This window comes from Rhinichthys klamathensis, unplaced genomic scaffold (assembly GCF_029890125.1).
Source record: "Rhinichthys klamathensis goyatoka isolate OS25496 unplaced genomic scaffold, OSU_Roscu_1.1 h1tg000338l_1, whole genome shotgun sequence".
Taxonomy (NCBI): domain Eukaryota; kingdom Metazoa; phylum Chordata; class Actinopteri; order Cypriniformes; family Leuciscidae; genus Rhinichthys; species Rhinichthys klamathensis.
Window position 1 is genome coordinate 446,897 of NW_026606852.1, and position 17,457 is coordinate 464,353.

The 17,457-nt window shown below is 38.3% G+C and overlaps 1 protein-coding gene across 3 annotated transcripts in view; it reads right to left on the minus strand.

The window, feature by feature from the left end:
• ttc7a (tetratricopeptide repeat domain 7A) overlaps nucleotides 1–17,457 on the minus strand; it is a 74,504-nt gene that overhangs the window by 45,996 nt on the left and 11,051 nt on the right. For all 3 annotated transcript variants that reach the window (XM_056272415.1, XM_056272414.1, XM_056272416.1), the window contains exons 2-6: nucleotides 13,379–13,565; nucleotides 7,439–7,602; nucleotides 5,077–5,245; nucleotides 1,941–2,071; nucleotides 1,507–1,631 (exon numbers count right to left, since the gene is read on the minus strand). In XM_056272415.1, the coding sequence (XP_056128390.1) occupies nucleotides 1,507–1,631; nucleotides 1,941–2,071; nucleotides 5,077–5,245; nucleotides 7,439–7,602; nucleotides 13,379–13,565 (776 nt within the window). The remainder of the gene's footprint in view (nucleotides 1–1,506; nucleotides 1,632–1,940; nucleotides 2,072–5,076; nucleotides 5,246–7,438; nucleotides 7,603–13,378; nucleotides 13,566–17,457) is intronic.

A 17,457-nucleotide genomic window follows, 5' to 3' on the forward strand; every position in this document is an offset into this window, starting at 1 on the left:
CCAAAATGGCATTTTCCTTGAAAAAAAATGTCTTCATGCCTTAAAATAAGCTTGAATGTAACTTTACACCCTTGTCTCATTTACTATACATGGTTCTATGAATATACAACTTAGCCCCGCCTCCACTCACTCACAGCAGCTCAGAGATCCACTCATTGACGATCACACGTTGGCCTGATTGGACATCACCAGTGATTTCAAAACGCGATTTTGAGACAGTCTTTGGTTCACTGAAGTTTTAAGGAGAAAATACTCAGCAATGGTGTTGACTTATGAATTTGCCACATGGTTTGTCTTAAAGCATATTAAAAACACCACATAGACATATAAACAACATTAAAAACATGATTTTCACAACAACCACAGGGGGACTTTAAGCAACAGGACCAAAACTGAAATGTGTTCCTTTACATTCATAATATAATTTATTTAGCATCATCATTCATATTATTAAAATTGCCATTATTACAATGATTCACCACAAAAACACTGTAACATAAAATACCAAAAATGTGGGTAATGTTTTATATTATATTTCATTAGTGTGGATTTGTATTGATTTAACTATCTCCCATGTGTTTTGATGCAGTTTGAGAAATATAGACTGTATTTATAACTGCATTTACAGTAATTGATTTCTGTGTTAGAGCACTGAATTGTTGTGAAGAGAGAAGTGCAACTGAGATGAGTAAAGAGCACTATGTATAAATCTACCTCTGTCCACTGTCTTTATAGGTTATTCTGCACATATATTATTTATTATAGGCTATAGTCAAGTCAAGTCACATTTATATAGCGCTTTTTACCATACAGATTGTTTCAAAGCAACAGGAAAATAATACAAAAAAGTTTCTTTCCAGAAGAAAATAGCATCACAGTCCAGCTTAAGTAAGTTCAGTGATGTTTCATTTTTGTTTTGAAAAAGTTAATTTATATATATATAGCTGCTCTGGAGTAAATCGTGATGTCATCGTCCAGCTCAGTTCAGTTCTTGTATAATAGTGTCAATCCAGATCAATATTATTGTTGAATATTAAATTAAATGTTAAATTTAGGTGCACACATGTTCCATATCGTACACACAAACTAACACAACTTGTTATTTTTTCTTTCCTGAACTGAAAAAATAATGACATTTCATATTTGTTAATGTCAATTTTATGATCTGTTAATTTAACTTGACAGCCCTGATATTTTTAAGTTGTAGTATGCTAGGATGCTATTTCAATCAAAGCCAATATCAGAGTGACTGACAAATCACCAGTGTTAAAACACTGACACCTGCTGGACATTACTGGCACGTCCACACCACACACAGGTCATGCTGACAACAAGAATACCAGTGGTGTGTTTACACAGTCCCGGTCATATATTCAAGTGGAGTTCATTAATGGATTAAGTGAAGCTGTGCTGTGAATACTGTGTGTACATAGCAACATGAGTGCTTGATATAAAATCCAGAGAATTGTGGGTAAAGAGTCTGAGATCAGTAATATGCGAGCTCACCCTTTCCTCAGCAGCGACAGGTATGCGCTCTGAAGAGCCGCCTGCAGGAAGAAGCCTGGGTCCAAATCAAAATGAAGGACTGATGAACCGCTTTTAGCCGTTTTGGAACTCGGCGTGCAAACAGTCTGGTGAAGAGGACACATACGCTGTGAGATGTAATGTTAGCTTACAAATAAACACAAAATGCAAAAACATTATTTTCTACATATAAAAGGTCTAAAAGGTCTACACACAAAAGGCACACACAGAACATGTTCTTGCATTTAGAAATGCGAGACACCCCGACCCCGGTAAGGAAAAAGTCAGTGTTTGTAAAAGTTGAATGTCTTTTTTTATTTGAATCACTCAAAACTTGAGATACTTAAAATGCAGTGAGACACTCGGTGAGAGAAAAACACATTCTGTGTGAACCGACAGACTTCGCACACACAGACCTTGTCAAGCTCTTGCAGATATAACAGGCCAGCATCACAGGCCATGAGGTAACAGGTCAGGCATTCTTCCTCTCTCTCAGACAGTCTAACACGGGAAGCACCTGACATAGACTGATGGTCCAAAGACAAACCTGGACATTTATGGAGAACAAATAGGTTAAGATTCACTTTATAGTAATTATGGACAATCACTGTAAGAGAGAATGAAATATAGTTTGACGCATGCACTACATCTCCAATTATAGTACAGCTAATTAGACTTAGACATGCAGAACAATAAATAATCTCTGTTTGCTACAGTGTCAATTCTTAATCAATATGTGCCAGTTAATCCTTATAATTGAGAAAAACAAGTGCAAAAATAGTTTTTCAAACAAACAGGTCTTTTTAAACGACATTAGTGGGACTTTATCCTTTATTCAGTCAGTCTAGAACATGGAGTCCTGGTCTCATCCAGTGCTTCGGCAGGGCAAGATGCAGAAAATAGTCATAAACAAACAAATCTATGAATCTCCTAAACAACATGGAGGAAGTCCTATTAAACAGCCCATTTTCTGAATATAGCAAACAACCAACGACTGTGGCTGACATGCTTTGCCATCTTAGATTTACAGAGACTGCTGCCCACATTGAATTTCCCAGAAGTCACTAGTTCCATCTATAAATGAGGAAGTACACAGAGGAAAACAGAAAATGAGGAACTACACAATCAGGAAAAATGTATCACACCACTACTCTTAAGAACAGTTCCCCATTTGTACAAATCAGAAGAGAAGACTTGTAGACAGGGACCAAAATTAAGACTCATCAAGTGCCTAATGCAAGTGAACTGGCTTTGATAAGTATAAAACAAAACTGAATAAGGAACTGCAACGAACGAACGAACGAACGAACGAACGAACGAACGAACGAACGATAGATAGATAGATAGATAGATAGATAGATAGATAGATAGATAGATAGATAGATAGATAGTGTTAAATGTCTATAGAGATGGTGAAGAATGTCCTTCATTAGTTAATCTATTTCTTAAACAGACAGCAGTAAATTAATGTAATCCAGGCTCATTATTGTTATTATTATTATATATCACTATTGGTCTGTCAGAGCGGAACTGCTGTCACAAGCTCTGCCTGCTGAGTCTCTCAAGGGACCGATTCTGGGTGGGTTTTGCTTCCTACGCAAGATAAGCTAATATTACACTTTCCCAGCCTACTGTCTGAAAATATGTGTTTGTGAAAATACCATCTCACATGTAGTGTGGGTAAAAGATGGTGGGGTCCATGTAAAAAGCAGCAGTGATTCGAACTAGCACTTTTTAGTTAACTTTACTCAAATGTCTTAATTGTTAAAATCTAGTAATCTGTAATATTCACATACTATGCCTTTTTTTACTCAGAAAACCCAAGTTAAGATTAATTGATTTGTTTGAGTACTATTTTATCAAGCAAAAAAAGGTTTCTGAGGCGGGGGAATTCTTAGACTTTTCACTCATTTCCTCCACTTCTGCAGTTATTTTTCTGTTTGCATTCACTGATTTCCTAAAGTCATCTTAAATGTCCAATTGTCAATACAACTGAAAATTTTGAGAGAAAATCACATAAGCTGACTTCATAAATTGATTATGATTTTCCTAAAATTAACCATTATGGTGATCAGTGTTCCATTTTATTGGGCACTTGGAACTTCATTTATATTATTGTAATTCTCTTCCCATTGATGCAACAAGAAATCACAGTAATTTGAGTGATACATAACATAACTATATTTCATGTCACATAATGATCTTTTAAAATGTTGTTGCCAACACTTAGGTCATAAACACCTTGTCAAATTTTAATTGGGTTGATATAATCGCTCTATATTTGTGACAATATCTTGAGTCACACACAGCCTTCAACATTCAGCATGCAAAACACAACAATGGTGACAAATACATTTTATTTGAAGTAAATGATCAAGTATTCTCAGTTATTTTTTAGTTACTTAGAACTCTAATTTAAGTGAACTATAATAACTAAGCATTTGTCAGTACATCATACTATTCCTATTTCACTTGTTTTTTTTAAGGCAATCGGTTTGCATGTTTTTTAAAGCAAGTCTAACTAGAGTTTAGAAATAACTGGTTGTTGTACTTACCACTTTTGTTTCTAAAAAGTTATTTAGTAAAATGTAATACCAACATTACATAATTGGACATAGTTAAGCATAACCCTGTTGGTTTGAGGATTTTTTTAAACTAAATAATATTGTATCATGTCACATTTATGACATGAACAAATATAGTTAATATATTAAGCATTCTTAATATATCTATCATCAGATCTATCATAATCTACCATAAAACATTCTAAAATACTTGAGTTCCTTACTGTGGGAGTATCATGGTACTGATGTTGTCAAGTGTTAAATATACTTTTTTTGCACTTGTAAGTAGTGTGAGAGAATGTACTGTATGAGCAAATAATGGAAAATGAGAAAATAATGGACATTACACAAACACAGGGTGAGTGGCATGTTGGAAAACCCCTTATTTAAATGATAACTAAATATAAATATGTAAGCTTCCCTGTAGACATTGACGTAAAACTTTCCTCCTTGGTTACATTCTATCTAAGGATATGATATGTAAGAAAAAACATACGCCTGCCCACACACAAACTGCACACTGTGAATGCAGTGCAGACTTTTCTTTCGCTGTACACTTTAGCTTGGGTATGAATCCAATAAAATCATGCCTGAGGCAAATACTCAATGGAATGGAGCAATGGAAATTACTTAATAACTCTATAAATACACAAATCTTGTATTTAAATTGCTCTAGCAGTTATAAGACCTTATAAGGAACATCTGCTTTTAAATTTAGTGTATATTGGACTGAAAGTCACTCATGGAATTAGTGTAATTTATTTCTTCCACTTAACTTCCACTACACCTCATGAAATCTGAGAGAACACATTTTTCACAAGATTAGTATTGCCGATTTTAAAGAGGTTGCGTCAGTGTTACAGGAAGCTACATACAGCATATATAATTAGTTGAATATTTAGACTATGTTAATTGCCCTGTCATGACTTAATCATACAATAATGAGGAAGGATTAATGAGCTATTGGTGATTTCTCAATTACTCGTACCTTTGATGACAAATGCCTCTGCCAGCATGCGAAGTTGGTAGACGGGCTGCTCGTGGCGGGTGAAATCATCGACACCCGCTCTGGCACACATGCCCTGGGCGTCCCTGTAACGTCCCTGCACGTAGTGCACTTTAGCCAGCAGTAGAAGAGCTTCATTCAGGTAGTGCGGCTACAGGGGAAGAGTCCAGAAATCACACTGAAGAATAGGGCTGCACAATTTAGGGGTTAGATGCAATTTTTTCTGATATATATATATATATATATATATATATATATATATATATATATATATTGATTCCAATTTAAAAAATGTAATTAGGCTTGCTTTGCTTGTTTGTATGGCTGCACAATTTGGCCAACATATTGTGATATATCAATATGGTTACAAAATAATAATAATAATTATAATTAATATTATTATTGCATTACTACTACTGCTAAATAAATAAAAACAAAATATAAATTATTACTGTAATATTTCATTGTAAAATATATATTTAAAATAATTTAATAATAATAATAATAAGAATAATTTTATTTTACATTACAACTGTAAAATTATAATACTAATATTTAAGGCTGTCTTAATTTTCGAATGTTAAACCACGAAACAGTAACACTTTACAATACGGTTAATTAGTTAACTAACATGAACTAACAATGACCAATACATTTGTTACAGTTTTTATTTATCTTTGTTAATGTTAGTTAATAAAAATAGAGCTGTTCATTGTTTGTTCAAGTTAGTTCACAGTGCATTAACTAATGTTAACAAATACAACATTTGATTTTAATAACGTATTAGTAAATGTTGAAATTAACTAAGATTAATAAATGCGGAAGTTTAACATTTAATTTAATATTCAACAATAATATTGATCTGCATTGACACTATTATACAAGAACTGAACTGAGCTGGGCGATGACATCACGGTTTACTCCAGAGCGGCTATATATATATATATATATATATATATATATATATATATATATATATATATATATATATATAAAAATGAACTAAATGAATAACTTTAAAAAAAATAATAATAATGAAATATCACTGAACTTACTTAAGATGGACTGTGATGCTATTTTCTTCTGGAAACAAACTTTTTTGCATTATTTTCCTGTTATCTCTGTAAAGCTGCTTTGAAACAATCTGTATTGTAAAAAGCGCTATATACTATAAATAAATGTGACTTAACTTGAAGAAGTATTGTTCATTCTTAGTTCATAGTTCATAACTAAGGTGTTTAACTAATGTTAACTAATAAACCTTCTGGTAATGTGATACCCACAAAACTTTTATTTCGACGGAAAACCACAGGGAGCCCTTATACCTTCTCTTTTGTTGATATGCATCTCATTAAAAGAATGCGAAGATAGTTGGCGCATATTGAATTCCCAAATGCATGTTAAAGCATCCCAAATTGAAAGCAGATGCAGAGATGTGTCCATGTGGAGCAGCATTTCCTGTGAACCAAACCATACTGCTCACGTGTAAATGAACAGAGGGCCGCATTTCACTCTGAAACGCGCAGCGTGAATATTTATTTAATCAAATCGCAGCCTTTAATCTCACCAAATATGAATATCATTGCATTACATGATAAAATATCAAACAATGCAGCATTAATTACTCTGCTAAGACACCTGTGTGAACTTGAGGAGAACTGACTTCATACATGACACCACTGTTTTCTGCAGAGCTGCTTTATAACTGATTCGATTTCATTTCATAATTTCATAAATTTTGCAACCCAGACACATTGCAGCGTTAAACTGAAATGAATAAACATCAACTGAATTGAGATTTAAAATTACACTATTGTCTTCTGTAGAGCTGCTTAAGAGCTGAATTGAACTTACTTCATTATTGATGAACTTTGTTATTAAACTGAATTGAAACAACAACACTAAACTGACTTCAACTGACTAATGCCACCGTTGTCTCCTGTACAGCTGCTTTGTCTCATATTTGACGAAGTTAGCATCATTGATTGTTATTTTCCTGTTTATCACTGTGAAGCTGCTTTAAAACAATCAGTATTGTATAAAGCATTATATAAATAAAGGTGACTAGCCTTGACATCCACTAAAAATCAGCAAAGCACCAGCTGATAATAATAATTGCAAAAAAGGAAAAGTGAAGTTTTAACCAAAAGCCTTGTTTGCAGATCCCTATCGTTTTGATAGTTGCTCAATTAATAACTGATGTCATTTTAGTGGTTCACAATACTGAACTGAATTCCCAAAAGTTCTTCTGATATCCAGAAACCCTTTCTTCTCTTTCTCAGAGATGCTTAACGGATGATAGACTTGAGAAACAGAGAGACTTATGTAAGGTGCCGTGCCAGACCTCCAGGAGTCCTCTGCAAAGGATGCCGTCGAGGTGAGCTTTGGCTCGGGCTAGTTTCGGCAGTGAATGTTCAGTCAGAGGCGTAGAATTCTTCAGCAGGGTAATGTTCTCCAGCAGACATTCTTCCAACAGAGCTTCAGCCAGCAGCAGCGTCCTGTAATCATCTACAGACAGAGAGAGAATCTGGGCAAAGGTTGAAGAAGAAAGACTAGAACATGGTGTGGCGAGATATTGTGCCACAAGAATCCATGAACCGCAGTATTAGATAGTTTTCTAAGGGTCTACGATATATTAAAAGCATTTAAAAATCATAATAAAGCATTACATAGTTCTATCATTTATAAATCTACACTAACACATGAGAACACATCAGTTTGTTTCTAAATATGCAAACTGTTGTTCATTGTGATTTCAAAATAAAAGTTTAAACCCTCAGTCTGAGTATGCATGTTTTGATGTCCACATGTTCTTGTTGAAGAAATTACAGTGGCTGTAGCATTTCTATCATAAACAAGTGGCCAAATATTACAGATTAAAATATTACAGATTAAGTGCACACTTGAATTAAATGTTGTTTTGGCCAATATTAAGCAAAGGATTTGATCATGCTGTAAAGTGTAACAACAACAATCACCATTTGTTGTCAACAATCACACCAAGTTAGCGTCGTCTGCAGGCATTTGTTATAATATATATTGTACATAGGTTGATTGTTTATAATATTATGTATATTACATTATGTGTTGTTCAATAAAACCATAAATGACTTGTTTTTGATACTTTATGTATGTATGTAAACCAATTATTATTGCCTCGTTGTTATAATTTATGTATTTTATGTCATTTTAAAGGGTATTCAAGTCAAGTCACCTTCATTTATATAGCTTTTTTACAATACAGATTGTTTCAATGCAGCTTTACAGAGATAATAGAAAATAAATGCAACAAATATTGTTTTGCTTATACAGCAGCTCTAGAAGAAAGTCATTGTCCAGCTTAAGTAAGTTTTTGATTGATTCATTTCCGTTGTAAAAATCATCTCGGTTACGGATGTAACCCTCGTTCCCTGAGTAGAAAATGGAGATGTTACGTCAAAATGATGGCGAAATGGGGTTCGGTTAGAAGCCTATCATCTTCGAAAGAAATAAAACGAGCCAATGGCAAGGAAATGCCATGGGTCTGCGGAATTTGCATGGTGTAACTCCGCCCCACCTCGTGGGTATAAAAGGAAGGACGCCACAACATGCAGATATGTTTCTTCGCTGAGGAGCCAAGACTGAACTCGGCTGTTCCAGCGGTACAGCGGAAGTGGCAGGGAGACGTAACATCCGTAATCGAGACGTTCCCTTTCGTAGTCACTTCGAGTTACGTCGAAATGACGACGAAATGGGGTTCCCAGTCCAATCACGCCACCTCGGCTGTCTTCCAGTGCCCTGCGTAAGTCTGAGCTCCCTGTCGTGAGACTAGCACGGACGAAGGACTCCTACTTAACACAGGAATGCCAAGGTACACTGGGAAGCATATCTCAGAGGAAATATGCAATCAGTGCCTGCCCGAAGGGGGGAGACTTACAGAATACACATATGACCCGGAGGGGGGGTGCATACGGAGAACACTGGGGTGTCCAGCCCGCAGGGTGGGATATTTCAACCCCAGGAGTGGCAGAGTGGCTTGCCAAGGGAAAGACACATGCTCAGAGAGGCTTAAAGTGGAAATACACATGTGGGGGTCACCCAGAGGGGGAACCATGCACATGGCGGCACCTAGCCAATCGCGAAAGCTTCCGGAGGCATAACTCTGGCGTTGACGTCAACAGCGCTGGAGGAACTCAGGGCTTATGAGGCTCACCTGAGGAGAATATCGCACGTATCCAGTCCATGGAGTGGAATGGCGAGCAAGCGAAGACACCTGAGCGGGTCCTAGTACCGGCTGGTTGAAGCGAGTACACGGGAGGACACTGGCTCCACTCGGAGATTGTAGAATCTGGTGAATGTGTTGGGTGTCGCCCAGCCTGCAGCTCTGCAGATGTCTGTTAGCGAGGCACCATGCGCTAGAGCCCAAGAGGAGGCCACACTCCGGGTGGAGTGGGCCTTCACACCAAGGGAGCACGGACGACCTTGCTGCTGGTAAGCCAAAGCAATGTCGTCCACTATCCAGTGAGACAACCTTTGCTTGGAGAGAGCCTTTCCCTTCAGCTTCCCACCATAACAGACAAAGAGCTGGTCAGAGGTCCTAAAACATTGTGTTCTGTCTACATAAGCATGGAGGGCGTGTACTGGACAGAGCAATGCCAAGGCTGGGTCTGCCTCCTCCAGGGGCGGCGCTTGCAGGTTCACCACCGGATACTCGCGGCGGCCCGGGAAAGCATAGCTGTCAACTCTGGATCAGACTCGTTATGCTAGCACACCCGAGGGTGGCAGCACGGACGAGCCCTCATCTCCAGAGGACTCCAGCTCACTTGTGATGCTCACTTGTGATGATATACATGATTTCATCAGCCGGGGAACCGAATGAGATGCCGGGCCCGCCAGCGTCCTCTGAAACGGCTCTGGTCAGCGAACTCATTCGGAACCGCATGGGTTGCAATGTGAAAGACAGGGTGTGGACCAAGAATATTTCGGCTGTTTAGTTCCAGACCTGAAGTCTTAGGTAACCCTGGCCACCAGCCAAAGTTTTCTCTTGCGTGGAGAAAATAGATTGGGGTGCGGATGAGGGGACTCTCGCTCTATTGAGCTCATCGAGTCTCGACCGTTACATTGCGATGGTCATGTTCCCGCTGGGAGAACGTGACGCATCCACGAACGCTGTCTGAGCGTGATCAAAGCCCAAACACGTCAAAACAGCGCTCGTGCCCATCAGCTGAATCTATCAGAATACCGCACTGAATCTATCAGAAGTACACGGGCAGATCGTCTTAAGAAAGACGTGCCGCGTGCACACTCTTTTTGTGAGAGAACAGCTCGCAGCAGTGCTGAAGCGCCCAGGGAGAAACACACACGCTGTTCAGTTCAGCAGGCAGGAATGTGAAACTCGCTGGAACTTGCCATCACACCAACACCGACTGGAAGCTGCTCGTCTAGAAGATTCTCGAAGATAGTCAGAGAATAGGCTGCAGGAGTGAAGAGAACTTCTTGGCTCTGAGGCAATAACATATCTGCATGTTGCGGCGTCCTTCCTTTTATACCCACGCAGTGGGGCGGAGTTACGCCATGCAAATTCCACAGACCCATGGTATTTCCTTGCCATTGGCTCGTTTTATTTCTTTCAAAGATGATAGGCTTCTAAGCAAACCCCATTTCGTCATCATTTCGACGTAACTCGAAGTGACTACGAAAGGGAACATTAGTAATTAACTTAGGGGCCGCTTACACGACACCGTTTTCAACTGAAAACAGAAAAATGTTAATGTCTGTTCATTTACACGACAGCTGTGTTTTGGTGGCCTGAGATCGCAAACTTTGAAGTAGGTTTTAAAGTACATGTTTTTTTTTGCACAGGTTTTAAACGAGATATCGTATTTTTATTAACACAAAAAATATTATCCGATTACTCAATTAATTGTCAAAATAATTGACCAATTACTCTATTACCAATATAATCGTTAGTGACAGCCCTAGATTAGTTAAAGTATTAGTTGTAAAGTGCACCTGCATTGTTTAGCATTTTTTGACTTTCAGGCAAATAAAAGACTATTTTTCCAATCACATTTTGTCATTGAAGATTTCTTAAATATAGTGTTTATTAAAAATACCATCTCGTCTCGTTCTTGTGAACCCAATATCGCGTATTGTCTCGTCCCGTGAGCTAAGTGTATCATCACACCCCTACTAGAACATGCTTGCTGTTTGCTGATTATGCTGGTGTATCTTCTTTGACTTCTTTTAAGGGGAAAATCCTCACCAGCATCACATCTAGAACAGGGTTTTGTTGAGAAATTACTGTCATTTTTCATCCAACATTGGACTTTATCGCAACAGAATGGCATTCGCTGATAAACACGTCTAGATTTCATGCTAATCTACAGCTGCATTCTGATCAGGTTTAGAGAGTCACGCGTGTTTGTTTTACAGTCCTACAAGGAGGTGCTTCAAAAATATTCCCTTTGCCTTCATGCATATTTTGTATAAACACTGTGGATGAGGTGTTTCCTGTTTGCTTCAATCTCTCACTCCCCAAGGGAATCTAGACTTGTGTTATATGTCAAGTTTAGGTATGACATTTTCCTCAACAAAATATGAAGTAACTACAGTATATCACTTTGTAAAGTAAAGTAAACAAAATACTTTGTTCTGTGGCAACCTTTTACTGACTGAGTTTGTTTCCCCACAGGGTGTTTGCGGTGGCGAAACAAGGCGTGCTGGGTCAGAGATCTGATTTGGACAGTGGTGGACAGACACACCTCCTGGGAGCGCCATGTGTTAACTTCTAGATTACTGCTGTTGATTTAACAATGAACATGGCAGTTTAAGCAGCATGTTTACCTTTTACCATACTTACCTTTGTAAAATTGAGAAAGTGAGAGGACTGTTTTTTAAAACTAAAACTATTTACATTTAATTTTTTCTTCTGTAAAACACAAATTTAGTAAAAGTAATATTGTGAAATATTATTAGAATTTAAATCAACAATCAGTTTTATAATATTTTTCTAAATTTAATTTATTCTTGTTATAGTGGAGCTGATTTTTTTTTGCATCATTACTCCAGTCTTCAGTGTCACATGATCCATCAGAAATCATTAGTATATGCTGATTTGGTTATTTAAAAACATTTTATATTATTTTCAATGTTGAAAACAGTTGTCCTGCTTAATATTTTTGTGGAAACTGTAATGCATTTTTTCCAGGAATCTTGAATAGAAAGTTCAAAAGAACAGTATTTCTTAACAGAAATCTTTTGTAACATGGTCTGTCTCTTTTGATCAATTTAACATGTCCTTGATGATTAAATGTATTCATTTCTTTCAAAAACAAATATCTTATTGATGGTATGCAAAAAGAAGTGCTTCAAATTAGTTTACTAGTTCACTATCCCTAGTTAAAGGACAAGTTCGGTATTTTACACTTAAAGCCCTATTTTAAGATCGTTTCTGAGGAAATAGAACGGTTAAGATTAAAATTTGGACACATGCTGCTGGCCCGAGAATGTTCGGTTTCTGTGGTTGCACCCCCACCACAGAAACAACTTGGAAAAACTTGAGGTTGAATAAATGATGACAAAATGTTGAAGTTAACTATCTTTAACAACAGAGTGAATTATGTTTAATGTTGTTGTTACATGATCTTAGGTCAAAGAACATCTGGGTCAAAGGACAATGCCGACAGTAGTGTGTCTTGGGAAAGTATTTATACTGCATCTACAGTACATCAATATAACAGTGGAGAAATACAACATCAAATTCAGTACAAACCTTAAGTAATTGTATCAAGTGAGTTTCACCATCTGCACTTTCATTGACAGCCTATCTCATTATGTCACCAGAAATAGCCAACAATCATTGAAAATTAACAGCTTACTGTTAAATAAATGTACTGTAAGTTTGAGTACCCACAGGAAAATAATAATACAGGTTTGGATGAGTGATGGTGAGTAAATTAAGATACTATCCCTTTAAGTCAAGCAGCTTCTACCTGTATTAACTAAAGGGTGTGTGCAAGCAATGCATTTACATCTATGATTCACATGAGTAACTGGAGTTATACACACAGTCTCTCTCTCAGTCAGTCTCTCTCTCTCTCTCTCAAATTAAAAACTGCACTGACAAATCAAAACTAAACCCAAAAACAGACGTCTAAAAAAAGTGCATGTGAGTTTCTGTGACTGATATCAGAGCACACTAGTAAACATGGGAAGAGTTTAACAGAAAGGTGCAAAGTTCATGCGGAACAAGACACTCATCACTGCTGGCTCTCTTCTATTCTACTGTGGCACGCGCACTTACCATCGTCATGTAGGCGCGCGGCAGTGAGCTGCTCCACTAAAGACGGTATTTTGTCCCAGTGACAGTCCGCCCGGCAGCGCTCGACCTCCGCCTCCACGCGGTACTGAGAGAAGGAGAGCCGCGTTGACATCCCGACGCCTGCGTCTCTGTGACCGCGCTCCGCCGACACCAGAGGAGTGACTGCAGACTGTCAACGACAAACTCACTGAGCATGTGCAAACAAACATTAGAAGGCTTTGCCCATTTCAGGGACTGCAGAATATTGATCATCCCCGTTAATAATTCAATAAAAGTTAAAACATTATTATTCCTCTTTATTATTATTCCTGCACTTCCACCGAACGTGGTAAATCACATTCAATTTCACATAGGCTGGCGTTCCCACTTCCCACACATTTTGACCACATTTTGATATCATTTTACATTCTAAATCTCACCAGCATCATTAGGCCTAGCTATATTTCAAAGAAAATGTAAGAAGATGTCATTAAGCAATTGAACATCATTCAGGCATCAATCAAAATTTTATTTTATAATTTTAACGACAGCTAGAATGCATAGGGAATTTATAAAATGTTGATGTCTCTTGTCTACATATTTACATTTTAATTGGATAAAAAAAATGGATAACATTTAAATCCGTGTCAGTCGCCTAGGCAGTAACCAAATATTTGTCATGCAGACAACATATTCTTAAACCTTTTAAATAGGCTACTGCAAATGAATGATCTACACTGCTGGAAATACTAAGAGGCTTTAGGCTATGTTTATTGTGATTTAAATGTCGTAGCATTGAATGCGTCTCGTTCAAACAGATTCAAGGACCAGAATAAGTGTTAGCCTACACATACTGTATTCCCAAAAATTCGCTTTGATTGACATTTTTTTCCGTTTGTGTCAGTGAAAAAAACGTAAACATGGTCGGTCTGATAGGCCTATTTATGTTTTATGAATAATTTTCTCAAGACAAGTTTACTGAAGGCTATCGAGAAAGCTATAGGTAAGCTTATTAAATGAGTACCGCATGTGCACACATTCTTTTTTTTTTTCTTCCTTAGCGCCTCATCTGTTAGGGCAGGTGGGGCAGAGCCCCACCAAAATATTCAAACAAACACAGACCTCTATATAGGTTACACTGAATTAATAATACATTGTAAATGTCTTCAGCATTCTGCAACAAATATTTTTCGGATTTTCTTGACTTTTTTTTAAGTCGTAAAGTGAGCAGGATATAGGCTTATTAAAATGTAGCGTATGGATTCAGCAGGAATGTATTTTGATACTAAGCAGGGCAGCTGGTCTCTGAGCCCTCCCAAGCTCTACAGCACCCCACACATATCCAATGTAAATCTGTGGTGAAAAATGGAACTGCAGGAGCAGATTTCAGACTGCCCCGTTTCATGTAAACCGCTATAGATCAAGAAGATATCAGTCCGCTTCAGCTATGTGTCTGCATCAGGTCAGTAACTAGTTGGCATGTTCTTCCATGTGGAGTAGCATATTAAATTAATTAATTAATTTCTTCTGCTGAAGACAAAATAAGATATTTTGAAGAATATTTCCAGCTTGTTCTGGTGGAGCAACCCAGTCCAAGCCAGCAGAGCACTGACGGAGGCTGAGGATCGACTGCATCATGCTGACATTGTTGGGACAGTAGCTCTGGGCAGGTTTGGACTGGGTTGATCCACCAGAACGAGCTGGAAAAGAGCTGACCCAAAAGAACGCCGTGGCATGGTGCAGTGGGAGGTCCTTAGGAAACACGGCATGTCAAGGCTGTTGCCATGAAAAAATAGGGCAGCTGGACAAGGTGGGAGGGCGTACGAGAAAGGGTCCTGACGCGGTAGGACATCTGGACCATGGAAGGATGTCGGATAAAGTTGCAGCTGCACGCTGTCTAGAAAGCCAGCCAATCTTGAGCATGTACTTTCAGCATGCTGGTCAAGCTTGGCAGATGGGAAATTCCGGTGACGTCATGATAAGATCCTGTCTCGGTTTGCGGATGGTGTGGAACAGGCAAGAAAGAAGGGTAAACAACTCCGACAAGCACCACTTTATCCATTTCGTCAGACCAGGAGAGAGCACTGCAGCAGGACTAAGGAGCAGAGGGGTCCTGGCCTCAGCAAATGACTAAGAGATGCGGGCATTCCTGAAGAAGCAGCTCAAATTCCCAGAGGAGATAGCACACACTAGCCTCAGACCAGATGTCCTCTGGTCTAGAGGTATCAAGCAGCAAGAGTAAACCGTACCCTGGGAAGAGAGGATGGAGGAGGCACATGAGCGTAAGCTCAACAAATATCAAAGCCTTATCCTCGAGAGCCAGCAAAAAGGATGGAAGGCCTGGAATCTACCAGTAGAGGTTGGCTGCAGAGGTTTTGCTGGACAGTTGCTCTGGAGAACCCTTGGATTGTTGGGGATTGAAGGGATGGCCAGGAAACGGCTGATAGGCAATGCCACTGAACAGGCGGAAACAGCATCTAATTGGATTTGGATACTGCAGCAGGGGTAGATCCTGGATCTGCTGTCGAGCCCTCCTGAGGTGTTATGGGCTTAAATTGACGAAACACCAAGGAAGGGGGGTGCCCATCTGATGACCGGCTGTAGCCACCAAACTCTTCGATTGTTGAGAGATGTAGCCAAGCCTTGAGCTGGCCCAGGGAGAAGGACGGTGCTTGAAAGGAGGAGAGAAGGAGAGGAGAGAGCGATGACACTGGCTCACAGATGGGGCAGGGCAGAGTTCATGTAAAGGTGGGCCAGCTGCGATAATCACATCGTATTTTGCATAATGAAAGTATAAATCCTTTAGCTTAAACATGCTCATGTGAATAGCCAGTAGTTATGTTGTGTTTGTTTTATGTTTGTTGAATAAACATGACTTTGGTGAATTATGGGCGCGACTTCCGGCGCGTACTGTTCATAGACTAAAAAAAGAAAACCGGCGTTTTCCATGGTCACGGTCATAAACAGTCTATGGTATCCTCTTTCTTAGTGCTTGGGAACTATGTGGGAACACAACCTGTTACACTTCCAACGGAATAATGTGATCATACTCTGCTTTGTTAGTAGAGCCTGGTCACTTTTATTAATTCGTTATTAATAAAAGTTCGTTAAGTTGCATATTTAAAGCTAGTGACATGAGAAAGCAAACTGTATCGTCATGCAGCCGACAGAAACATTTGAACAAATCTAAAATGCATTCGATTTCAGTTCGATATCGTCACTGTTATACATATTTTGATTAGATTATCAAGTGTTCTAAAATAGAAGCAAATAAAGTGTGAGAGTACATACCATATACATGTGTCTTGTTTCAATGCTATGGCGTTTGTGTAGATATAAAGACAGAGATGGTCTTATATTAGGGAGATGAGAGGGTCTGTGTTTCTTAACATTGGAGAAAGCGTAATTGCTAACTTGGATCACGTGAGGCACCTCAGCCTATCGTGTAATCGTGTAATGGCAAAGTTTTATGACAGTCAGTTACAGTTCACGTCAGCCAACCGCCGCTCAAAGTTTCATGGCAGTTAGTTACAGTTTACGGTAATCAGTTTCTTGTGAATTATTAGCACTTTGGTCTTGTGAATAAATGTTCTATATTTGGTGTTATATCGCTCATAAAGGTACAGTAGAACCGCACTGTTTGTGGAATTTGCTTTAATGCGGAAAAAGGTGTGAATATTTCTATTAGCTTCAAAGTACTAGTCAATGCAGGGTGCAAAAAAAAAAAATTTAAGATTACACTAAAACCTTAATTGTAATCTTGAATCTACCTTTTCTATCAAAATTACTAGAAAAGGCAGTATCCTCACAACTGTTCCTTTTTAGAAAGAAATGGTATCTGCAAGGATTTCCAGTCAGGATTTAGACCGTACCATAGTACTGAGACTGCTCTCATTAGTTACAAATTATTTGCTCTTATCATCCAATCTTGGTTGTATCTCTCTATTAGTGTTACTCGATCTTAGTGCTGCATTTGATACCATCGACCACAATATTCTTTAAAATAGATTAGAAAATTATGTTGGCATTAGTGGAATTGCATTAGCATGGTTCAAATCATACTTATCTGACCGTTATCAGTT